This window comes from Hermetia illucens, chromosome 5 (genome assembly GCF_905115235.1).
Source record: "Hermetia illucens chromosome 5, iHerIll2.2.curated.20191125, whole genome shotgun sequence".
Lineage (NCBI taxonomy): Eukaryota > Metazoa > Arthropoda > Insecta > Diptera > Stratiomyidae > Hermetia > Hermetia illucens.
In genome coordinates, this window is record NC_051853.1 from 41,862,721 (window position 1) to 41,889,645 (window position 26,925).

General features: G+C 39.5%; 1 protein-coding gene across 2 annotated transcripts; it reads right to left on the minus strand.

Annotated features, from left to right (window-relative positions):
• Positions 1-1,522: 1,522 nt before the first annotated feature.
• Positions 1,523-26,659, minus strand: LOC119657854 (SPARC). 2 transcript variants are annotated; one of them, XM_038064979.1, is made up of 7 exons: positions 26,519-26,659; positions 7,450-7,538; positions 7,282-7,377; positions 7,127-7,205; positions 2,229-2,491; positions 1,807-2,157; positions 1,523-1,749 (listed from the first exon to the last, which is right to left on the minus strand). In XM_038064979.1, the coding sequence occupies exons 2-7, from the start codon at positions 7,513-7,515 to the stop codon at positions 1,687-1,689; spliced, it is 918 nt and encodes a 305-aa protein (XP_037920907.1). In that variant the 5' UTR covers positions 7,516-7,538; positions 26,519-26,659; the 3' UTR covers positions 1,523-1,686. The 2 variants fall into 2 exon arrangements, with proteins under 2 accessions (XP_037920907.1, XP_037920906.1); XM_038064978.1 differs by having other exon boundaries at positions 26,445-26,601.
• Positions 26,660-26,925: the final 266 nt, after the last annotated feature.

Consider the following 26,925-nt stretch of genomic DNA (forward strand, 5'->3'; position numbering starts at 1 on the left):
ATCGGCTTTGAGTGTCTGAAGGATCTTGGCGACGTACTTCGTTTCTTGGAAATAATGATTATTTCCGGATGACTCTTCTTTTTCTCCTTCTGTCACTTTTTGCCGCCCACTTCTGTCCATTGTTTGGGTTTACGAGCTGTAGGTCCTTCCTCTTTTGTCGAAGTTCAAACTACCAGGAACTTTCGCTGGTTCAGGTTTCTTCGGCGAAGAGGCCTTTTCTTCTTGGCCGCTTGTTGGGCACCAATTTATTCCATCCCTACTCCGTTTGCCCGCATTCTCACCCACCTTATGTCGATGAGGCGTCAACTGTGTCCTTCGTGTGGATTTGCCACATTACGCTTGGGCGTTTTTCTTCTTCTTCGCGCTAATATACGACAACTTAATATCCCGTATCAAAACCCCCCTTTTTTTAAGGATATTCCGCCACTCCTTGATGATCTCACCGAGTTCATTTATACGTTCTCCGAGTGAAAGAAATGCTGTTGCTCGTCTACAACATAAGAGATCATCCGCGACGAACCTCGACCGCCTAGGGGTAATATTGTCCTCGGTAGTGACCTTCTAAGCTTTGAGTTCTTGTGAAAACGATCCGATGGGGACCTCATCTCTACTCCGCTAAAATCTCTTGTAGCATTAGATACCCAAAGTAGTCAAGTTTACCACTGCGGGCTGCGGTCGCGGCCGAGAGCCCCCATGTAAACTTCCAAAAACTGCCGATACTTGGTTTCCGAAACCCTACACCGTAATCAAACTACCTTTCTCGTCCTCCATATCTGAGTGTCCTTGTTATAGCCAATTTTTATCCTCGGGTTGGCGTTTGCTGCCCACCTAAACAGCCTGCGTATATGAATGCCCATGCAAAGTAATATCACTTCTGTAACATTACATACATCACCTACCCATTTCCAATTCATAACCACTAAAAGCCACCTCCCGGTCTCCGCAGCCACAAGGAACCGTCATTACTTCAAGGGGTGGGTTTGCCTTTAATCATTTGTGCTTCTGCTTCTTTCTGCTTTTGCCTTCTTTCTTCCTTCAGCTGGTCGTTCTGTATTCTTGGGATTAGCACCATCTGAAGGATGCAGCAGTCACATTTTTTCTTTGCAATAATGAGTTGGAGAATACGTTTGAAAACGATTTTTCGTAGACGGGGAACCCTCCGGTTTACACTGAAGAACAAAAGGTCCGAATGATTTTTATGTGTTGGACCACCTGGTGTTCGAGGCGTTTTCTTGGCAAAACAGGGGAAAAAGTTGCTTCTTGCGAGATCCCGCTGAACTGGGCAGAGTCCCGCCATTCGTCGGGCTTCTTGGGAGAGCGGAACCACGATGGTTGTGTCGGCGGTTATTCATGATTAACTGCTTTAAAATGCTGGTCCTTTAGGTTTAATTTTTGCTACTTTAGCGGTGTTTTTCAATGAGTTTATTCTCTGAATTAGTATTATTAATTCCAAGTTCCAAGTTCTAGAAGTACTCCACTAATTCTCCTGTTCACTAAATACATCGATTTTCCATTTTCAATATATATTGAACACCAAGGTATATTTGATAAACTGTATTTTACATTTTACATAAAGCCATCTACATTATAAACGAAAAAAAATGTGCATTGCTTTGGTTAATAAGTAACAGAAAATTCTTAAAACATAAAGCTCAGTTGAGCTTGGCTGCTTCCCTGGTACGAAGTTCAAGGATGCGGAGTGGTTGTGCTAGGCTTAATGATGTCATCGCAACGCTCCAACATTTCGTCCTAAAAGAACAAAGAACATGATTGTCTAAATTCTAAAATCAAGTCAAGAAACCATACCTCGTCCAATTCCAAGCAATTGCCCCATTCTTTTAGTGTAATTCGATGATTATCATCTTTGTCACATGATTCCAAGAAGGGAGCAATGCAATGTTCCAGAGAAACAAGTGGAGCACGAATAGGGAAAAGTTCGTGACGTGATACTGAACGATCTGGAGGATTTCCATCCAAATCGCACCATTTCCAGACGGCAGCATTGGCCCAACGTTTGGTCATGTTTGTTTCCGCTTCTAATTCCATTTGCATGTAATAGTCAGACAATTCGCTGCGTTCGGCCAAATCACGCATGACGTTGAAGAGCCAATCACGCATACGACGTGGGAAGTCATTCATCTCGTCCTCAGTGCATTCCTACAATGATTTTAAAAATATTGACCATGTATGATCTTGAGTTTGTGGGGAAACAAATAGTATTCACTTACTGGCAATTGTTTGCATTCGCCATAATAGTCAATGTGGATGTGCTTCAATTTTTGATTCTTACAGGTAGGGTCTTTGGTATCGCATAAGCATCTTTGCCTGTAGACTTCGCAATCGGAGGACCAGGTTTCATTAATGTTGGTGCAGACTCGTCGTCGGGGGTCGGCTTCAACTGGACAATCTGGGATGCAAACGCAAGATGCTTTGTTTCCGTCAGCTTGGCAAACGCGACCAGCTCCACAGTGGACCTTGGTGCATGGATCAACTGAAATTTAAATAACTTTAGTAATATATGTATATACACATCAACATATCAATTACACATTAAGTTAGACTCAAAACTGATTATCTGATTTTGAAACCACTTAAAGCTCAACCTCTATAATATTTTGATTTTAAATCCTGATAAGGATGTAATAGGTCTACTGGACATAGATCTTGAATTTGCTGATATAAACATTCGCAGGACCTTACTCCTTCATTAAAACAATTTGTTTGTTTCGTTCCACTACAATCAATTACGATTTTCATTACAATCACTCCTTTAGTCTCTCTTGCAGTCCAACCTTGATACTCTGATCCGTTGGTGTTCGGTTAACAAGCTAGCACTGAATATCAGCAAATGCCACTGGATGTGCTATTTGCTTAAACCCTCCCAAACATCCTTCTTCTACTCTCTTAGTGGACAACCCCTTTCATTACTGACCTCCTTCCAAGACATGAGTGTAATATTTCGATGACAAACTTCCTCCTCAATTCAGCCTTCCTTAACACTCTTCAACTCCCTTGTCAGAAATATCCTTGAATATTGTTGTGTAGTCTGATCTCCCTTCCGCATCCGGACCCTCTTTTACAAAAAGAACCATGAGTTGACTATCCATCATGACTCCGCACCCTCAATCCCCCTTCCCTGTAGCAACGGTGCATTTTCCTTGATATGTGTACCCTTTTCAAACTCTGTAATTGCCTTATGGACTGCTCTGCTCACTCCGATATTATTTTCCGCACCGCTTCTCATAATACGCGTAGTACGGACATTTTTGAAAAACCCTTCTTTTTCTTTGAAGTTTGTTTCTTTTCTTGAATTTTTTTCACAGATGTCACCTCTATAAATTATCTGCCATATATTATTTATGTCCCCCTTGCCAGCGTATGTGGGTCTGCTGGGCTTCAAATAGGTAGAATAAGCTGACTACATTATGAGTCTAGTCTAGCGTAAAGAAATTTGATTCTGTGCATTGCAGCCATTCTTTCCGTCTTCTTTTGCTGTTCGAAACTTGGTAGCCTGATGAAAAAGAGAAGGGGATTCCCAATTTTCCAAGGGCTCCGAATAGAAACTTCAATGGAGCCCGGATTTTCTCGTTACAGCTATCGATACCTACTACAGGGCCACAGAAGAAAATTTCTTTTATCGGAGACAACAAAGAAGCAAGCGCAAAATCGGACCAAACGACATGGAAAAAGCAGAAATCGCACGAATCGATTACCAGTGCTTCTTCCTTTATAATAGTTGGTGAGCAGTTTGCGTAATGAAGTGTTGGGTTCGAAGTCATATCTATACGGGTTGTTGGGAGAAGGTCCCTGTTTAAACGCGAAGCGGGCTGCAGGGATTTTGAAAGACGATCTTAAACACTTGGAGTAGATCCCCAAATAATCGTTTGACCAATCTAAACATTTTTTTCTAATCTGAGGTGGACGTTTTTGAGCTGATTTATTGGCTACGACGTGTGGTTTCGTCAACGATTCACGATTGGATTCTGAAATCTGCGCATGCTCCTCGACAACTGTATCGAGGTTCGACAGAATGTTGCCTTGGTCTTAATTCAGTGATACACGGTGGATAATCTGAGCGAAGTAGGATGCTGAGACTCTTGGTAACACTAACCTCCCTCTTGCGGCCCTGTGCTACGGTATTCTGTCGGATTAACATTCACTGCATCCACAAGCCGTGTGCTGAGGATACAAATTATTATTCCGGTCCAGAGTAACGGAAACTTCCGATAAGGAGAAAAAGGAGACTTTCTATGATCAACTGAATGCAGTCCAGGAGAGGCTTCCTGAAGGTGCCGTTGCCATTGTGATAGGAAAATAGTGAGAGGTTTTTTGGTTCTCTGTAGCTTCCACCACTTCATCATTGTCAGTGCACTGTTCGCACACAGAACCTGGCAGGTTCGGTTTCAACTGACCGCCAGCGTACAGCAGATCAATTTAAAAGTTGCCGTCTGAATGTGGAAAAGGATAGGGTGCTGGTTTTTGTCTCGATCGAGATGATTACTTGCTGCTTGCTTGCTTTGGCTTTCGCATTGCGTCGTTATCTACCTTACCGTTCGTAGCCCTAAGGTCAACACAGTTCGCTTTCGTGGTCCAGCTGCCGTTTGGTAGTGTAAAAACTATCCTTCTGACTGGACGGCAGACATTTCTAACAACTCGGCTAAGAATGAAAGTCCAGTTGTTGCTACGTCCCGAAGGGCTCCCCTGATCTGACTCACTACTTGGAAGCAGATCGACAAGCGTAAGCAACTGAAGACTTATTTTGCCCCCTACGGTCGCAATGATAACAATTCAAATTATCCTGGAAAGCATAAAAGAAAATTTGATCGGTAGAGAGTTTCGCTTTGAATCATCCGATACTGCTCATAATAACATTCTTTGCATCATTTTGGAGCAGTACGCTGAGTTAAGATCACCGCCCCACCTGCTCTTCATCGATGTCGTGAAGGCATTAGGCAATAGTGTCAACAGACAATATATCTGGAGTTTTCTAAGCGGAAAGAACATTCTGAAGAAACTAGTAGCTATTATCAGAGCGACATATAATTGCGTAAAATGTCATGTCCTGCATCAATTTTAGAAGAAAAGGCAGAATCTAGCAGTGCTTTATCCAGTCGCGGTAGGCAGGTAGGTATTAGTGATAGCTCCGAGGCGCCCAATTAGCGGTCTGATAAAGCGTGTTAATGCCACAAGCTCCTAAAGCCATGACTACTGGGGAAGAATATGGGGAGTAAAATTTAGCCTGCTTAGATTTTGAAGGCCCGACCATAGCTTTTACAAAGGATAGCAGCTCCCTCCCCCTACACCAAGCGATCTCTGTGGGGTTCCCAGAGAAAAGTTTATCTAGTGCCCGCAGCGAGTAAATTTTGTTGTAGGAGGACCAGATCCTCGTGGAATTAGCGCAGGTTATGACCCTTCAGCATTTGAAGTCAGCGGATGTCAAATAGAACGAGTAGATTTTACGATTCACGCGTGGAAGTCGGCCTGCACATTCCCCTCTATATTCCTATATCGAGAACTTAAATGAGAGTGATTTTGAGCGTCCCGCCCAGGCTCCTCGGCGCTTCTCCGCAATGTCCCATCCTACGTCGGTATAATCTTCCTGGTCGCTTTCGAGGTTTGGATATTCAAATGCGGAATTTAGGTTTGAATGAGCTGCTCCAAATAGTGTAATAATAATTCATCTGACGATGTGCAAAATCGTTCAATAGTGCTAGAGTTCGGACATAAAAACGAGCTGTAGGGGAGATTGTAAACCCCGCAAAGGTTTTGTCGTCTAGCAAACGTTTTCAAAGTAGAACGCGTATATTGTTGTCATAATTCATCTAAGTCATTGACAAAGACCATCCTTTCAGAATTAAATTCAAACCTGAGCTAAAGTCGAGTAAATTTCAGTAAAATCCCTACAGCGGTACTGCACATAATGAAGGTGCTACAAGATAGTGATCATTCTTTTTTGTATACTCTCTGAAATCCTTTGAATGTAATGTAATATTCTTATTTTTTAGTATAACATGATTAATTACTTAAAAGATCACCAGAATTGTAAATTTCGTTATAACTAAGAAAAACTGACCTCATGAAAATGGCAAGCATTATGAAACACCAACAGTATGAGAGTCTAGCAAGGGGATCCTCTCTATTCATCACTGCAAGCGTTGCCGTGGCCAATAGAGAAATCTTTGGGGACTTATGATTCGTAGGGTCTCCATTGTGAGTTCGAAGAAGCGACTCAATGAAGCTGCACTTGGCAGAGATATTGTACAAAAATGAACTTTGTACAAGATACGTGAGTAACCTTTAAGAAAAATGTACTACAATTAACTTAAGTAAAATCGAAATTCTAAAAATCGTGGTCAATCGTGGTCCCCCCTCCCCAATGAAGAAGAAAGGAAGACGGAGGCCACTCGTCCCGTAGATGCTTGGCGTAGCTACGAGCTAATCCTTCCCGGCAATCGCGCGTTAGGGTTTTTTTTTCATGATTATGTGTCCTTCATTACCTTAATGAGCTGCTTGATTTTCAGTCAGAATGTCCATGTAACCTGTCGGAGTCGGATCATGTTCCTATCATTCACAGCCCTCCAGTATCACCAGTATTTTTAACTGGAATACACTGGCGTGTCCTAGCAGACCATACGTCTCGCCTGCATTGTTCGTATCTGAGAATACTCCCACAATGACTCCACAGACCATCTTTGATCCGTCCGGAAAAAATACTGTAACGTAGCCTCGAAACATATCACTGGCGGTTAAGGTACATATGTATTATGATTTACAGTTATAAGGCAATCGTTCACGTGGAAGGGTTTAAACACCAAAAATATTGTTTCTTCGTGGAAAAATTACGAATGGGCAAACTATTTTAGTTAAACTTTTAAAACTTCAAAACTTTAAAAGTGTTATGGGCATTTAACATCACCTGTAAGAGAACGCCCTCATCCAAACATGTTTCCAATTTGAACCTGAGGTTTGAGAGGAGATGGATACTTGAACTGTAACTTAGTTTCTAATTATGTCAGATTTATGATTCAGAGCTAAAGGAGCTTTCCAGATATGTCATCAGAAATAATCTCTTTGATGAAAAACTCTTAGAATATTTTATCCAACATTGTCTTCTGCCATCACTTACCTTCGACTCGAGGATTAATCTTATTGAAAGCCATGGCTACATCCCGGGCGATCTCATTTTCGCGGTCAATGTCCACTTCCTTTATTAATTATCGAAAACAATATTAATTAATTTGACATAAGTACAAAAATCAATCTAAGTGACAGTATAATTACCATATGCTTCTCCTCGACTTCGCGCAATAGAGCCTCATCGTCTTCCAACTCTTCCAAATCGTCGAAGTTTAGATCATCTGGTATGTCAACATCTGGCTGCAAATACAATGCACCAAAATTTTAATTTAAACCAGTTGATGTTGATAAACATTCTTTTAAAAAACTCACGTCATCACCATAGGCGAGGCAGACAAGGGCTAATAGCCCAAAAATTTGGAGCAGGCTCCACTTCATCGTCTTTATTTTCTACCGAAATTCTGAAATAAAGCACAGAACAATCAGTTTAATGCTGGTATCATAGAAGTCGGAATCTGACTACTCACTAAGTTACTATTTAAATGCGCTGACGAATAGAGAATCATAGAATATAACGATAGAATTCACTGAATCGTTATTGAACTTTTGAACTTGGCTTCAATGGAGCAGACATATCAGCTCAAGAGTTATCAATTTTTCTGATTTAACCTACTTTAATCGGAATATTGGTGGATTTTTTGGCTTTTGCAGCCGAAATTTTATTAAAATGAGGAAGTGTTCGTGGTGGTTTCGAAGGAGCTTTATTAAAATAATGATAATTTTTTGTCACTTCCGTGTTATCAATGAGTACGTGGAATATGGTCAGATAAGAATAGCTTTTAGACAAACAAACAAAGAAAAGTATGTAGGAAGGATCTATTTAAGTATTATATTAAATTGACGTTCATCTCATTCTTCAGTCATTGTTCAAATTTTTCTTTGTAATTTATCTACACCGAACACAGATGAACATTCCGGATTATGTTCAAAAATATGGAAACTAAGCCCGCATATGCAAGCAGTGGAAGATTTCACATTGAGGAAGGAAGAGAATAATTGACAATTGATGGTTAACATGTCTCAGCTCCACTACTACTTAGAACGGAGCTAGACACCTCTTTACGAATACGTGGATTTCATTAATCTCCATTATTTTTTATCATTTAGTTCATTTTTGCCAATCGCTTTGAACCTACCTCAGAATTATTTTTTAGAACTAAGGTCCAGTGATTGGCCGGTATTATTTGCTCTTCCAACCAACCAACCCTGTAAAATAGGAAAGTTTTAGTCTAGTACTTTTTGAAACAAATCCCGTAAGACTTCCGGAGACGCTCGAACTTCTCCTCTACTGTTCTGCGCCAAGTGCTCTTAGGACGACCTACTCCTTGCCACTCGGGAGAGCCATCCAAAGCAATTGTTTGCCCTCCTTATTGTATGACCTATCCACTGCCACTTTCGTCTCCCAATCATATCGCGTACGGGTGACTCCCTGTGCGCCGACCAAGAAATTGAACCATAGTAAAGTGAATAATAATAATAATAATAATCGTTGGCACAACAATCCATATTGGATCAGGGCCTTGAAGTGTGTTAGAGCACTTCATTCAAGACCGTAACGGTACACTACAGTAGACTGTAGGAGACAATGTGGTCAGCATTGCGCTCGCCCGAGATTATTACCCTGATTTGACTCAGGTACTCATTCACAGCTGAGTCGACTGGTGTCCGACGTCAAATCACGATACAAATCCCTCTGCCACCAGCGAAATTTGAACCGCGACCTTCCGTACGACAGCCTTGTGCTCTAACCACTCAGCTATCCGGACACAAAGTGAATAGTCCGATATATGTTACTAAATCCATATACATTACAAACTTCGCCGAGTTTTCGGTTTTCAACTTGTTTTTATAGTGATCTGATCATTCATATAATAAAATTAGAATTTTAAATTCCTCAGGGTCCAAAAAAACACCTAAGGACCTGTCCTTTGTAGCAGAATTCCTGGGCAGAAACAAAATGTCTATTGGACAATCTCAGTGTATCTATTTTCGTATACCGAATACTGCAGATCGCACCCAATAGCATAATTACTAAATTCGGACAAGCTTCAAGGCCATGGAAAGAAAATTTGCGCCCCGGATGAGAATTGTGGAGACTCCCTTATTATCCATTTTTTCATTGGAATTTCTATTCCGGGCCCTGAAGAAATTCCGGGCCCAGATGTACTAAGAGTTCACACTTCCGCTCAAAATAATCCATTGCACGTTTCGTGTGCGGACTTTGTAACTCTAATAATTCAATTTGGATGAATTCCGTACGTCAAGAAAATAGACTTATTATAAGGGAAAACCGCAGACATCACATTTAAGCGAGCCAAACCCATACCTTTTAAGTAGGTCGATTGTGGATTTAAACTGTATGGGTTCCAGAATGAAAACCAGCTTGTTGCCACTTAGTGATCATCACCGACTTCAATACACAGCGAACCCTTCATTAGCATAGTATAGATCCACTCATTTAAAGCATCATGGACACCATGTACCATAAAGCTTTTGGAAAGGAACACAGTGAAAACCTTTTCAATGTCCAAGAGCACCCCAATCGCATAATCGCACTTTAGGGTTGCGCCCTCTATCTTCGAAAGCAAAGGAAGAAAAGCAAACTCGCAGGACTTTCCATGCTGGTAAGTATGTTAGCGGGAGCACTTCAATATGATTTTTAATCGAATAACAACCGTTGAAATTCCATCTCTTATGGATGATAAGCCTGCGGATACGGATTCCTTCTTTAAACAGAAGCAAAATTATCTTTATCATACAAAGCATTCTCGTATGACAAAGCCGTCGGCACTGACCGTCTCCCTGCAGAGTTTTTTTTCGTGTATTCCCTCCATCGTCACTTCTGCGGACTCAAGCCCAAACTTACCCAAAAGATGTGGATACGCTAGCTGTTGGTAGCGATTACGGAACTGTTAAAAGAAATATACAGCGCACAGTTGGTCACGGACTAAAACCAAAGAAAACCACAATGGTATTATTTACAAAAACAAGGAAACTGAATGGTATTTACCATCCGGAGGTGAGAGGTGCGACCCTCCAACTCCTCGAAGGTGTGAAAGGTCTGTTATTCTGAATAAAAGCCGTCTTTGGAACAAATATGTAGAAGTAAAGATGAAGCGAGCTTTCAAAGCTGTGCAGGTGGATCCTTGCCGCGACATGGGAACTTAGGCCTCATGAGTAATGTTCGTTCATTTAAAAATGTAAAAACCGATTCAACTCTATTTGTAGATTCAATAAGGTGGAAATAAGGTTTAATTTTCTCCATGCCCAGACCGGAGCCAGTAGTAGTGGCTAATGCTGCAATTAGAAACAGAAAAGGCTTCCCATAAGGATAGGTGATGAAACGTTAATGCTGCTGGAAACACCAACCAGAACCAAACGGACATACTGCAAAGTTGATCTTGTCGAAAAGCGGGAAGACTTACTAGAGTATAAGTAACCTAGAGGTACACCGTGGCATCATCCTCGCCAGGGCCACACTAGCAGTGGATGATTTATCGCAAACATACTGCACGTGTTGCCTATAGCTGAGCTTCCTGTCTACCACCAACCCCAAGTATTTGATGGTCGGCTTGGAAGTGGTCCCATACAGCTAAAGGAGGAATGAAATTTTTTTCGCCCGTATGTAACCATGTGGGGTATCAAATGAAAGGTTTCAATTATCTTCTAGTACTTTCCAAAGCAAGTATTAATTTTGATATTGGTTCCAAAGGGGGTGAGTGCGGGGTTCAAAAAAAACCACCCAACCGAAAAATCTGATCCAGGCCTCGATATGCTCTTTGTTACAATATCTGCCCAAATAAAGTTAATAATATTATATTAGCATATTTTGAAAATTTACCCTTAACTTCATGCCAGGTCTGTAAAATGAAGTAATATAAATTCTAATATGAAGCAACATACTAGAAAATTTGGTGGAAATTCTACTATTATTAACAAAATTAAAGGATATGAAATTTGCCTCCACGTCAAATTATTACTACTGAAGAGATAAAATGTCAGTACCACATCCAACTAATTATTGGGTCGTATACACAACTACGAGTTATATCTAAATAAAACCATATTCTTACACAAAAGGTCAATAAAACCTTTCATAACTGAAGCGCCACTTGTTTTTCTCTTTGAAAACATCCTATTTCAGTATAACCCCCATTTTATAATCGTTGACTCCTTGAAATGCAGAGTCACTTGTAGATAGTATCTTGAGAGTGTCAGTAGTTTAATAATAAAGTTTTATTCACCTTGAAAACTGTTTTCCAGTACTAGTCCTGACATTATCGAGACGACATTAGTTTTAGGGAAGGGTAGGGTTTTCAGCGTTTATAGAAAAATATTCACAAAGAAGTCGGTGACAAAGCTTTTCCCAGAGCGCCTTTGGAAAAAGACAATTTGCTATGTTCACTGTATCTCAGCTGAAAATTACTTGAAAGAAAAAACTATTTGAACGATTCTCAGACTTTTTTTTCTTCCTTTTAAAAAAATTTGGCAGGTATTTAATGTGAGAAGTGCCATTCCGCCATTTTTTAAGTGAAAAACCCCCAAAACAAAAACAAAAAAAAAACAAAATGTAAAACTCACTCAAACTAAAAGAGGGAGGTATGTTTTATGCCGGTGGCCGGATAGCTAAGTGGTTAGAGCACAAGGCTGTCATACGAAAGGTCGTGGTTCAAATCTCACTGACGGCAGTGGAATTTGTATCGTGATTTGACGTCGGATACCAGTCGACTCAGCTGTGAATGAGTACCTGAGTCAAATCAGGGTAATAATCTCAGGCGAGCGCAATGCTGACCACATTGCCTCTGTACTGTAGTGTACCGTTACGGTCTTGAATGAAGTGCTCTTACACACTTTAAGGCACTGAGCCAATATGGATTGTTGCGCCAACGATTATTATATTATTGTTTTATGCAAAATGTAGGTACCACATTTGAAACGAATCGGTCAAGTAGTTTTCAAATGGAAGTGAACACTGACTTTGAAAAAGTGGTTTTGAGAAAAACGCGTTTAGAGGTTTAAAAGCTTAGAAGTACAATTCGAAGGAGCAAAGCTCGATAACTTTGAGAATTTTCTAAATCGGATCAAGTTAAAATTTGGGAAATATTATATATTCTTGAAATGCTGAACTACAAGAAAAGACCAAAAAAAGGACAAAATGACTTTTTTGAAAGTGCAAAACCCTACCTCTCCTTTAACAAAAACAATAAATAGATACACATGCCACACACGCCATAAAAACAAGGAAACAATTTCGAAAAAAAAAGCTAGCAACGAGATCAGAGTCTTATATACTTATATACCATAGAGTATAAAATATTACACGTATTTAAGGACGCAAAGGTAATAGTTTTTGGAAGAACTCCTTTGATACGTTGAAATTAGGCATCTTTGAAGTCGATTATTTCTGTCAATACTGATTTTATTTTAACATTTTGGGGAATACTCGGGTACAGAATGGATGCCATTTTTAAGGTTTTGTGTAAAACAAAACCTTATTAAAATCGATTCAATGTCTGTCTGTCTGTCTGTCACACGCATTTTTCTCCGAACGAAATTTGGTGGACAGGTGGAAACTATGAAATCCCGCGCATACAGCGAGTGGCATAAATTTAGGTGGAGTTTAAAGGGTTTTTTTTCACCGAATATAGTTGTGTAGGGTATCAAATGAAAGGTCTCGTTTTGTACTTTCCGAAACTGACATTACTTTTGGCATAAATTGCAAAGTGCGTGAGTAAGGAGTCAAAATGTACGCACTTGAAGTGAGACAGGACTCATTTTCGGAAACTACCCAACCTAAAAATCCGGAAAAAATCGGAGTGATGCGCCTGGATGAAATCTAGGCCTCAAAATATGTCCCATTCCGATATCTGCTCAAATAAACTTACTAATAGTATATTACTACTTTTCAGAAATTTACTGAAAAACCCCCCTTAAATTCATCCTAGGACTTCCGAAATTTGCACCAACATAGGGGACAATATTTCGTATATATGCGCTAAATTTCATGGAAATCAGGCAATTAACGCCAAAGTTATAGTAGTTCAAACTTAGCAATTTCGAGCGAGTTTACTGCTTCCAAAGCCATGCAAATCAGATGCTGACGTCATAATTACCCGGAATAATTGACATTCGCGTGAAATATTAAAGTCGCATTTATGAAGAATCTACTTATCTGCAACCCGTTTTAAGATTTTGTGTAAAACACTTATGTGAAATCTAATCTTCGAGAGATGTCCCATTCCGGTATCTGCTCAAAAAATTTACTAATAGTATATTATCAGCTTTTAGAAAGTGACTAAAAAACTCCCCTTAGCTTCATCGTAGGTATACTAAATTTTGCACCGGCATAGAGGACAGCCTCATGCATACACATGCCAAGTTTCATGAAAATCCAACTATTAATGGGAAAGTTATAGCAGTTCAAACTTATCAATTTCGTGCTAATTAACAGCATTCTAAGCCATACAAATAAGATGTTGACGTCATAATTAACGAGAATAATTGAAATTCGAGTGAAATGTTAAAATTCCATTCGAGAAGAATCTAATTCTCCCTAGCCCTTTTTGTGTAAACACAAAACCTTATTAAAATCGGTTTACTGTCTGTCTGTCTGTCCGTCTGTCTGTCTGTCTGTCCGTCACACGCATTTTTCTCGGAGACGGTTATAGCGATTGACACCAAATTTGGTGGAAAGCTGGAAACTGTGAACGCTCACGCATACAGTGAATTACATCCATTTACGACGAATTTAAGGGGGGGGTCCCCATACATGCAAAAGGGGATTGTAAATTTTTTTTTCATCAAATATAGTCATGTGGGGTATCAAATTAAAGGTCTCGGTTAGTACTTTTCGAAGCTGGTCTTAGTTTTGACATTTCTTTGAAAGGTGGGGAGTGCGGGGGGTTGAAAGTTACCATTCCTTTACGGGGGCCATTCTCAGAAACTACCCAACCGAAAAATCTGAAAAAAATCAAGAGGTTGCCACTATATGGTGCCTGGGCTCCGAAATACCTTCCACACTGATATCTGCACAAATAAAGTTAATAATAGTATATTACTATAATTTTTAGTAATTCGTTTCAAAACCCCCCTTAAGTTCATGCTAGGACTACGAAATCTCGCAGCAATATAGAGTATAACATAGAGCATGATTTTACCAAGTTTGGTGGAAATCGCATTATTACTAACAAAATTATAATACGTCAAAGTTGTCGCTTCTTTGCAAGTTCAAGACTATGAATGTCAATATCATCCGAAAGTGGATATTCTCACGTAATATATGCATATATTACGTGCTACGTACTAAGAAATACACAAAACCTTTCGTACCTGAAGCGTCCAGCTTCCGGTTTCCCGACTTGTTTATATTTGATGTTGGTTAAATTGTTTTCATTCGCTAATAATATTAAACTGGGAGCGTGAAGCGTATGAGGTTGATCATTATCAACACAGGGCTTTCCATCAAATGATTTATTTAAATCGCTTTCTAGAAAATAGAGGGCAATGGAATTTTTAGCTATATTACAGGGAGCTGGCGTGAACTCGTCGCTCCTCACATCCTTTTCTTTTTCTTCAGCCTTCAGTTCACAAGCGGGGTCGGCTTGTGGTGATCGGTTTCGTCATTTTATTTTATCAAATGCCTAATCAGGATGTAATCGCGAGACCTTTAAATTCCCGTCCAGCGTATCAAGCCACCATTGTTTTGGCCGGCTTTTTGGTTGCTCACCATTGCTTTCGATGTTCTGACCAATACTGGTTGTTGAATTCTCGTTAGCGTGAATTACGTGACCACACCATCGGTAAACGCCTCTCTTGCAGTTTTTCCACGATCGATGCAAACCCATATCGATCGCGGAAATTCTCATTTCAAACGTAATCAAAACGTGTCACGCCACTAGTGCAATGCAACATCTTCGTCCCCATTACCGCAAGACGCCGTTCATTGTTTTTTATAGTCGGCCAACACTCAGAACTATAGAGAGTGGCAGATGGACGACATTGCAGTAAATTTTAGATTTGGGACGTGCGCTGATACATCGATGACAAAGAACACCAGTTGGGGAATGCCACTTCATCCAGGTTGCATTAATGCGTGAAACAATTTCATTACGCAGTTCTCCATTGGCTGATAGCGTTGACTCGAGATTTTTAAATCGCTGAGTTCTGGCAATGGCAGTAACCAATGGAGAACTACGCTATGCTCCTCACATAGGGAAACACAAAACCTTTTATACCTGAAGCGTCAAGCTTCCGGTTTCCCGACTTGTTTTAAGCTGTTGGAAAATATTTGTGTTGCAAAAAAACCGTTATTCCTGTTCACTCTTTTCTAAAGTAAAGGGCATATACACAGTTCGTTCTTCTTATTGTTATTTTTTCCACGACTTTATTTTCATTGAAACTATACTTCAGTTTCATTATCATAACACTAAATCACCTACAAATGATAAGCCTACAGCTGCAAGGCAAGCACAAATACGAATACAAACCACCCATGATGGCTGAGACTCGATCCTGGGGCAACAATATCTAGAGACGCTCAACTACCTCAAACCACGCACCCTTGATGTATTTTACTTCCTAAATGATAAAACTCTATGGTAATAGCCAATTAATTTTTCCACAAGTTCAATTTTGACGCCACTTACCAAGTTCAGTGCGGAAAACACGAATTTGATTAGGAAAATTACGAAAAGGCTACATACAGCTCATTATACTTTCAAGGGAGTCCCGAACCCATTTGAGAAAGGAGAAAAACTTGATATAATTTGAAGGACGAAACCACCCAGAAATTACTAATCCACGTGCTGAGACACATAGTGCTAACATTTTGCAGAGAGGTTCAAAAATCAATTCTAGTTGGCTCGAAGATGCTGCAAACAAACATCAATCAATTGTCTTATTATCAGGATAATGAAGCATTAATTCCCATTCATAGAGAACAAGTAGGTCTTGTCCAGTATTCATTTCTATATTTGAGTCTACTTAATTTTGTGAGAGTATCTAAATTCTAAACTTAGTTTAGACTAGACTTCCTTGTGCAATTATGAAATAAATCTGCTCAGATTCAATTTCTAAGTGTACACAATGGAAGTCTTCGTAATTGAAATCCAGAAACCTTGAATCATATTCAGTTGCTGTTCCGAGAATAAGACCACGCTTAACGAGATAAGTGCACCTCCTCCCACACTATTCTTGGCAAAGTTTCATATGCGCTTTGATTAACGAATGCTCTTGGGGGAATTTGTGCAGACCACGTTGCATCTGTATTATATGTTCGTACACGAGTCCACCAAAAACTCCATATTTTCTGAATGCATTGTAAGAAGCCGAAAACGTGCTATATATGTATAAGCATGCATAGATGCTTCCTTATGTTCCAAGACTACTCAATGATGTCATCTGAAACCGCCGTAGATGATCTGATTTCATAATTACCGCATCTCAGAATGGAACGGAAAATCGCTTACGAAAAAACACATTCTGGAGGAATAAGATCAGTCCGAGAAGCAAAAAATGAGAACTATCGATAAGAAAGATTAAAGACTACACAAACATAAGTTTTCTAGAGCAAAATGCGTCCACAATCTGGCCAACAGGAAGTCATTGTAGTGATAAGAGGAGAGCACTGAGGACGTCGACAGCCAAAAATAGAGGTTCTTAATAATAACAAATAAAACAAAATTATTTTGCGTTAAATAAAAAAAATGTGATGGTCAATTCTTTTATTGAAATGTGGGTCTCAATCACATAAGTGTGAGTACAATTTTTCATGACCAATGAGGAGCTGTGGCGACTAAATTAGTTTTAATGCAAACTAATTGAAGATACTTCCATTGTGATGCATTTCACTTGGTCTACTTAGATGAATATCTATGCGTATACTATGGTGACTAATTTGTTCCAGTTTCGGATCGTAAATCTTTTAACTGAAACTAATAATTTAGGGGCAACAAAGAAACCTTACGACTTCGGAATATTGGGGACATTGCGTATGCTTCACGTAAGATGAATGAAGTTCTGAGTTTCCTATGTCGGGACCGTTCTTGCTATCAATTCTTATTGTGTTTCATTATTTCAATTATATATATATATATATGGATAGGGTTATGCTTCTTGTTTGAAAAGTGTTTGGTTTGTTTCCAATGTACGCATGATGATGGTTACTCAGGTGAAACTAAAGTGGTGGCGTATTTTAAAGTTACCAACAAGTCAACAGGATGAATCCTTACACGCCTCGATGTTCATTCTGCCAGACAAACAGGGAAATCTGATTTCCGACAGAATGGACATATTGAAGCGATGGGTTGAGTATTTTGATCAACTGAACACGATAGACAAATACTGCCACCACCATGTATAGAAGAAACAGTCCGTGCAATTCATCGGCTTAAAAACCATAAGTCGCCAAGAGCCGATGGAATTACAGCCGAATTGGCTCAATATGGAGGCGATTACACTAAGTGGTTCATCAACTTGTGCTCAAGGTATGGGACAGCGAATCAATGCCTGACGATTGGCAACGAGGCATTATCTGTCCCATACATAAAAGGGGAGATATTACACAGTGCAGCAATTATAGAGGTATCACGTTGCTGAGTACCATCTATAAGATTGAAGTAATAAAAACTTGTTGTTTCTTTTTCGTTGGTGAGGATATTTATTCTTGGAAATACCGATATTTCGGGAACCACTTGTTCCCTTCATCAGTGCTAACAAGTTTTGAAACAAGTGGTTCCCGAAATATCGGTATTTGCAAGAATAAACATCCACACCAACGAAAAAGAAACAACAAGTTTTTATTACTTCAATTAATTAATCGTTGGAAACACCGCATAATTTCACTCAGATCTATAAGATATTCTCCCCTATCTTGCTAGGTCGGATAGCCCCATACGCCCAGAACATCATTGACCTATCCTAAAGAGGCTTCACTCCAGGTAAATCAGCAACAGATTAGACTTTCTCTCTGCGGCAAGCGACGGACAAACTGTTGGAATATGGACATCAGTTGCACCATCTTTCCATCGACTTTTAGGCCACCTATGATAGTAAATAATCATAATAATCTTGGCGTAACAACCCAATTGGTTCAGCGTCTTGAAGTGTGTTAGAGCACTTCATTCAAGACCGTAACGGTATACTATAGGATTACAGTACCCTACAGGAGGCAATGTGGTCAGCATTGCGCTCGCCCGAGATTATTACCCTGATTTGACTCAGGTACCCATTTACAACTGAGTCGACTGGTATCCGACGTCAAATCACGATACAAATCTCACTGCCACCAATGAGATTTGAACCGCGACCTTCCGTACGACATCTTGTGTTCTAACCACTCAGCTATCCGGACGGACGGATAGCATAGTCACGGTAAAACTGTACACGGCCATAAGAGAATTTGGGATCTCGACGAAATTAATAAAACTGACTAGGCTGACCCTGTCCAATGTGCGAGGCCAGGTAATAGCAGCAGGATCACTCACGAGACCATTCAACATCAACAACGGTCTAAGACAAGGGGATGACCTATCATGCGACTTCTTTAACCTGGCCTTACAAAAAGTGATTCGCGATGCAAATTAAGTGCGAGAGGCACCATCCTCTTCAAGTGCACTCAACTACTGGCCTGCGCTGACGATATTAACATTATGGGAAGAACAACCCGAGATGTACAGTCTACCTTCATCTAGATCGAGCAGGCGGCACAAGATCTAGGGCTGCACATCAATGAAGGCAAGACAATGTATATGGTGGCAACGTCAGCACCAAAAACCAACCAACCAACAACATCAAGTCACACTGGTCAAACGGGAAGAATAAAGATGGGAGACTGCAACTTTGAGACAGTCGATAATTTCTTCTATCTAGGGTCTAAAATCACAACCGATAACAGCTATGACGATGAAATCCACGCACGAATTTTGGCTACCAACAGAGCCTATTTCAGCTTACAGAAACTGTTTCGCTCGAAAGGTCTCACCATAGGGTCAGAGCTCTTACTGTCCAAGGACAATGGTATTGCCAATGCTCCTGTATTCCTCAGAGACTTGGGTTCTCAGCAAGAAAAATTACGAACTCTTGGCCGCGTTCGAGAGAAGAATCCTCCAAAGAATTGTTGGCCTCCTACATGAGGATGGACGATTCCGTAGCCTATAAGACCTCGAAATGGTGGACCTTGGCGCAAAGCCTAGACCGGATACCGGCTGTTGCGCCCTTGATGGTAACGAAAAGGGTTTTTGGGTGTTAGGCAAGTCGTCATCCAAGATAAAAACTCATCAAACAGCACTGGCTAAATAAAGGGGGAGGGTGGGCTGGTATACGGTTAATTCAGTGAAAAAATGGCATGTTTTGAAAAAATAAAATGTTTGCAGATACAGATAGTGCCAACTTATTTTGTCAATTTCTATATAATAATAAAACATTTGAACAATATTTTCCGAAATTTGTATTGCATTTCGGAAAATAGTTGTTTTGCGGTGTACAAGATATCTCGCAATAGATTTATCTGAAACAAAAAAAATTAAAATGGATTTGTTAAAGGAGATGTTTTTCAAGGTAACCCTAGAAGGATTTTTTGTCGATTTTTCTTTTTTTCGTAGCACTTAGAAGCCAAAAGCTCGTTTTTACCTACAAAATCCTGGAGAATTATGTGAAGAAGTACTGTGCAAAATTTCAAAACGATCGATACAGTAGATTTTTATTTACGCCATATACGGACGTCAAAAATAACAAAGTTTCGCACACAGAACTCGGCCTGAAACAACAATACTTCTAACTTCATCAATTTTACTCCGATCGACTTGACATTTTGACACAATACTCTTGAGATATGCATTCATTTAATATGGAATGAAAAAACTTTAAATGCTCGGCCAACCCCATTAAGTCTGGATAAATAGTTTTAATTTAAAATTAATTTAGTCGAACCTCTCGAAATTTCTCTAAGCCGAATTATTCTCTAACCAAAACTTTTCAGCCTTTCGTTGGCATTATCGTCAATTTATTATATAAATTCAACATCTAAGTCGAAAATTCTTGTTAGTCGAACAATATTTTGTAACTTTTGGAAAATATTTCATACATTACAATTCCTTTAAGTCGAATTCTAAGGGTCGACTCCATGGTGTAAATGTAAATCATTCACAAATGCGGTACATATAAATGTCAATGAAGGATTAATAGTAGGACCTGCATAATTTCCACCCCTGCGCCAGTTTCTGTGCATGATTTAACGCCCTGGATGTGTGAGTATGCAAAATGTATGCATAGTGTCTTATCACAATGGTTTTATCCAAAATACTCATATGTCTCTCTGTTTGTCTGCACCCGCGATTTATTCAGAAATAGCTGGGACTGGAGTCACGAAATTTGGTGGGAACATGTGGTCTGTAAATCGTTTTACACAAAGGTGCTGAGCTGTTGAGTATAAAAGGAGGCTCCCCATTCATGCGAAAGGGGGGTGTCCATTTTTTGTTATAGAATATGGTAATGTGGGGTATCAAATGAAAGAGCTTAATTAGTACTGGTGTTATTTCTGATACTAGGTGAAACATAGAGGAGTGAGGGCTCCAAATGAATGCTTCGAAAAGTGTAGCAGGTCTCGTTCTCAGAAGCTATCCAACCGAAAAATCTAAAAAAACCATAATGGTGCATTTATACAAAATCTAGGCCTCAAATTACATCTCATTCCGATACCTGCTCAAATAGAGTTAATAATAGCATAATATCATTTTTTCGAAATTTACCAGAAAATATTCCTAAGTTCATCCTAAAAGTACCAGTTTTGGTACCAGTATAGGTAATAAAATATACATTTTGGAAATTTTGAAGGAAAGAGAAACTAATTGTTGTGAGTTCCTGCCAAGAGCCTAACTATATCGCCCGTATAAATGCCCAAAAGAGGAAAGGGACGTTCACCTGAACAAAAGAGAGAAGAAAACATTTTGGAAAAATTTCTAGCCAAAGAGCCTAATTCTAAAGACCATAAAAAGGTTACCATTTACCCGAGTAGATTCGTCTGCCAGAGATTGCAAATGGCCGGCCAGAAGGGAATTTTCTGAAAATTTTACTTCCAGAACTCCATCTTTGTACTCGTCCTAGCAAATCAAACCTCCGATCAGGTACAAATTATGTTCCCTGCTGCGTAAATTTTATAGTGAATAGTAACATTTCATTTAACTAAATGCCAGTTAACACTGTATATTCATAATCGAGAGTGAATTCCTCGAAGTCAAGAATATCCTGACCGGTTCGTCCCCCTGCACCGACCAATAGAAGTCAGGCATTGGCTGATCCTATGGAACCCTCATTAGAAGTCCTTTTAAATGGGTTTGTCAAAGTCATATTACAGGCCGCCTGCAGAGATTATCCAAGTAATTATGGTTAAGGAATACTTTGCCATATTGTACTCAACAGAGCTACTACCAAATGCTCTTCATATCCTTTCTGAAATTTTACAGATTATAATTGTTTATTGTCCCTAAGCGAAGTAATAAAATTCGTCTCTCATTTTAGAAAACCAGCCTAATTACAGTTTATATGAAGAATATCAGTGACAAAAGCTGAGCATCGATAGCTTTAGCTTGTAGTCTAGGAAGGTTATAGGCTGTAAACATAGGAAGAAAAGGGAATTTGAGTCGAATTTTGTAGTTACTGACTTAGCAGTGTGATCTGACAAGACAGTAATTTTATCGCTCCGTGTACTATTTGATATGTCTTATAATAACTGCTTCTAACGTTCTTAGACTCTCCGTTAGAACTACATTGAATATCTGAAATATATAAGGGACATCATTCGCATCACTTCCGAAATCAAGTTTTCATGCCTAAAAATAATAATATTTCACCACCCTGCTTTATACATTGCAAACGAAGTTAATAGAAACACCAATAATATACGAGGAGCACCTTGTCAACTAACAGCACGTCAGGCTTGTTGTGTGGTGTATGACGATCAGTTAGAACTTGCTCCAATACATCCTGCAAGCAGAACTATCGAATACTGCCTGCGGGTCATACCGGTGAACCGGACATGTTCCCGTGATCAGCCCATGCTTGTATGCAAAACCTGTTTGTATATTGCACAGTTGCCATAACAGAGCAGTCCAGCGCCTGTAACGTCGAACCACACATTTTGCACTGGTCGTTCTCCATCCGCTTTTTCATTATGAGCTCTTTGTAAGCTCGGGTAGCGAGCACGCCATCCTAAATGGCACACCTAAGTCTTAGCCAAGAGCTCCTCACAGCCATCTGTTTCACGAATATAGATCGACAAATAGCTGCCAGAGGCGATTCACGTGTTTACCGTGCATTGGCTCCGACTTCGATTCATGGATCCACTCTTGGTCTGACTTCACACCATTCAGAAGATTAAAAGGTCGATCCTTGAAGTTAAATGGGGTCAGGTCACAATCCGCCTTACAAATAGCTGCATATAAAGAGCTCGCCTGCTCTTTGTTGTACACTTGGCGGTGATGTACCTTCCGATGTCCCACAGCATAATTTGGATGACGCATTTGGAATTTGGACATAGTAGTATCCGCCGCTGGACGTTTTCCAGGTCGGTTTTCGTCCACGGAAATATTTCGAATGAATACGTCGGTAAAGGCATAGCGAATACATTTGCTACGTTTATTTTATTCTTTCAACGCCAGCTTCATATGTCGCAGCAATTCGGACAGCAAAGACAGATCACCAACTCGAGCATGAGTTCCTTGCATTCTTATTACTATTATTAATTTAATTTTATAGAGTGCGACATGGTACGTTGTCTTTGCCTAATCTGGAGATAACTTTTGTCGACATGCACTCACTTCCTTAAGTGGACTTTGGCGTTAAATTGTTCATATGTAAGTCAATTCTAACTTCTATTAATTCCCTCATAATAGAATTGTAATTACTAGATATGCATGGTTGCCGTGAACCCATAAACGGGGCACAGCGCACGAACCACCCTTACACGTCATCTTTGTCGGCTTCTGGCGGCGTACTTCAGCTCCTCGAACGACTACCCCAGAAGTTCGCACTGTTCTGCTCAACGTAACTTCAGGGCGATCCATCCGTCAGTCATGGTGATTCCATCGGATGGCATAGTCCAACAATGAAGTTGTCGCCCTTTCTCAATATGTTACTTAATTAGTGTTTTTACCACCTTCTCATCAGCACCTCCAAGGGTATTTGGATCGTACGCCGATGACCCAACATGAATTGATAAAAGTTCTCAGCTTTTCAATCGCAGTTGGCCACTTTCCATGTACTACGCCTATATAGCAGCATGAAAAGAACATTGGCAAGGAACAGCTTTAATTTGATGCTGATGATGAGATAGTTATGTTTTCAGATTTGGACAATATAGCTAAAGTGGATCTAACATTGCTAACGTGTCTAGCAACATCAAGTTAGATTCCTTCGACGGGAAAAACAACGTTTCCTAAATGTACAAATTGTTTCACACTTTCTGGAAATAGGAAGAGTGCGATGACTAATCAGACTGAGATGCGTGGTTTTATTGATCAAGGTTGATGACTCGGTGAGAGTGAAACCAGATGCCATCGACGTAGTGGTTGTGGTTGACAAAGGATGGCCTCGTTCATTGACCCCACCCACGACCAAGCCAGTGTGAAGGATGTCATCGATAACGAGAAGAATAAGTATTGGTCACAAAACTCACGGACTTCGTTTAGATTCCACTGAAAGGTGCTACGGGCACCTACTATTTTGAGAGGTGATGTGTTACTCTGTCCGGATGGCTCAAGTGGGAGGGGGCTGTCGTAGCGCAAGGTCGCAGTTCTCGCACTGGCGGCGGAGTGATTTATTATCGTGACTGGATGTCGAATACCAGTTGACTCAACTGTGAATGGGTACCTGAGTCAAATCAGGATATTAATCTTGGGCGAGCGCGATGGTGGCCACATTTCCTCCTACAGTGTACTGTAATGTACCGCTACGGTTTTGAATAAAGTATTCCAACACATTTCAAGGCCAACGATTATTGTTATTATACTCGTATCTCACTCTGATAATAGTTATTAGTTTCCGGGAATGCTCCTTCTACGTAGAGAATTCTAAATACATTCCATCTGGACGCTGTTGGAAGACTTCTCGAAAGTGATGTACTCCGTATACTGGTCCAAAATGGTCCGAACGCTATTGATCTGGTCAGTGCAGGAGAATTCCGATTGGTATTCCACAATTCACTCTCAGGTTGGGGAAAGAGAATTTTAGGGCCATCATTATCGCTGTGAAGGAGCATACACACATTGCAGAAACCCATCAAAAGCCACTTTCAATAGTCACAGATTATAACTGTGAAGTCAGCTCCTATCGATAGGAAGATCACTATAAAATTTACAGGTCGCTAATCCACAAATATCCACACACCTTGCCGCAAACAAGGAATACTTTGAGTGCATTCTTATGCCCCACACTGAGTAAGACATCTTAATTGTTTGTAATTGGAAACCTGTTTGGCAAAAGCCACTACGCGGTAAATTTTTGAACGAGTTTCAAAATTCGGTTCAATTTTCAAGACTTTGCATAAAATAAAACCGTACGGAATATGGCAGTTCAGAAAAGGCGTGATTTTATATTGAGTTTTAGGGTATTCCCCCAAACATACAAAAAAGGACGTATAATTTATTTTCTCAGGATATATATAATTACGCAGAAAATTGCAACATGCCATTATATTCGTACTGCACACTCATCTATAATTAACGAAGTTATGGGAAAAGACAACTCAATATTAATTTATTTCGTGACCATTTCCACGTTTGATCCTAGGAAGCTTCCCAGAGTACGCTCCATATAAATATCTCCAGAAATTCAACAAACTTGCTTTGTGTGGGCCTCAAATAACCAGCTGTTAACATTATATTTATAATTGAAGCAACGGAATATAATAGGAATCTACAGTCTCGGAAGTGAATTTTTGTGTTTAATATTTGCTGACCTTCATTGAAAACCACCTTTGCATCAAAGTATAGAAAGGAGCTCTGTAGGACGTAAACGATGGTAGATTGCTGATGCGATTTTTTTCTAAGCAAGAAAAACTATGCATTAGGCATTGCTACGAAATAAGATACCTGATTGTAGAATAGATTATCTGTTTAACTGTCCAGTTGTCTTTTCTGACTACTTGGAAAAAAACTTATATGTTACATAAGATCACAACTTTTGACCAGTTCGTAACAGTTCCACACCATATATGGCACATATGCTTCTCGACAATAAAAAAGACTATGTAAGTTTAACGTGGATTGCAGCTTTTCACTAACCAGGATCCCAATAATGATAGAGAAGTTAGTCTTTGTTTCTTATCCTCTGTAGTGAATCCCAATAGTTTAGTATTTTCTTTACTATATGATGACTGGGATCAATATTTCCGCTTTCCATGTTCCCTTAAACACCTTGTTCTCAAAAAACTTCAGAACCATATCTATGATATCAGATGAAGCTATAGAAGCCATTTAAATATCGAAATCCTTTAAACATAATGGAGTTAAAAAAGATATCCCCTTCTCCCTAGTACCAACTTTTTTTTTAAGAAGAGTAGACTCTCTCATTTTAATATTTCCCAATCGATTATAAGTAGACAAGGATAAATATCTCAAAAAGAAGGGAATGCTAAGTATCTGCACTAGCGCAAATAGCCTCAAGGTGCAAAGCAATGTCTACATAATCACCTCAGTTTCAGCTTACAAAGAAGTTTTACAATCTGGATGAATGACTCAATAGCGTACATGAAAGAACGCCAGCATGTGTCCAAATATCCAGTTTCACGCTATTTCCACAGTTCAATTTTGTGAAAATTACCTAAACACTTCTACCTTCTTAATTTTTCAACTAAATTTCCACAGCCGCCTACCAATCGTTAAATGAAAATAGGGCACACTCGCAGATACAGAAATATTGCCAATAAACATCCAATTCGAAGCAGAGTTTAAGCAGAAACCATGACCATTTAGTAGATGTTAAAGTAAATTGTTTGAAATTTCCAGTTAAAATAGTTCGCCGCAATACTTCCTGTTCATTTCAGTTCGTGTACATCATCAAAGATTAATATCTAAAAATAGTCGGATCCCTGTTTGTACGTCGGGAAAAGAATTTCTATCTCTTAACATAGAACAGTTTCAAGGGGAATTCAATTGCAACTAAATTTTATGAAACTGGTCGATAAAAATGGTAGGTTTTCAGATAGAAAAGTAATTTAGCTCCCTGATGGGTTGGGACGAATATACACATTTCCTTCATATATCTAATTACTAAAGTTTGCTATATAATTAAACAAAAACTAGGTAACTACTTACTATCAGTACTTTCAAAGTTAATCCAAAAATATATGATGAATTTCCTCAAAAGACTAAAAACACTGAGCACTTACACTTCCCAAATAGCACCACACTCCACTAGTTACCCGGACCGATGGAAAACTCAGACTGATCTGAAGCCAAAAGAAGAAATGAGCCGATTACTAAGTTCCTCCAGTCCATTCACTGGATGATCTCGTCAGCACATAGTCTGCTTCTCTCCCCAAGCAGACCGGCAGAAAATATATAACACTTCAAATTAAAATGACGACATTTGGCACAAATAAATATTATTAATCTAACTAATAATAGCAGATATCAAAACAATATGGGTACAATGTCAACAAACAAGAGTTTGAAAAACCAACCCTGCATCTTCTCTATTTGTCCACTTGTAAAGCAATTGTTTATTCCATGGACTAGGGAATAAAAATCAACACCAATCAGTGAATTCGAAAACTGAAGAGTGTAATTATTTTTG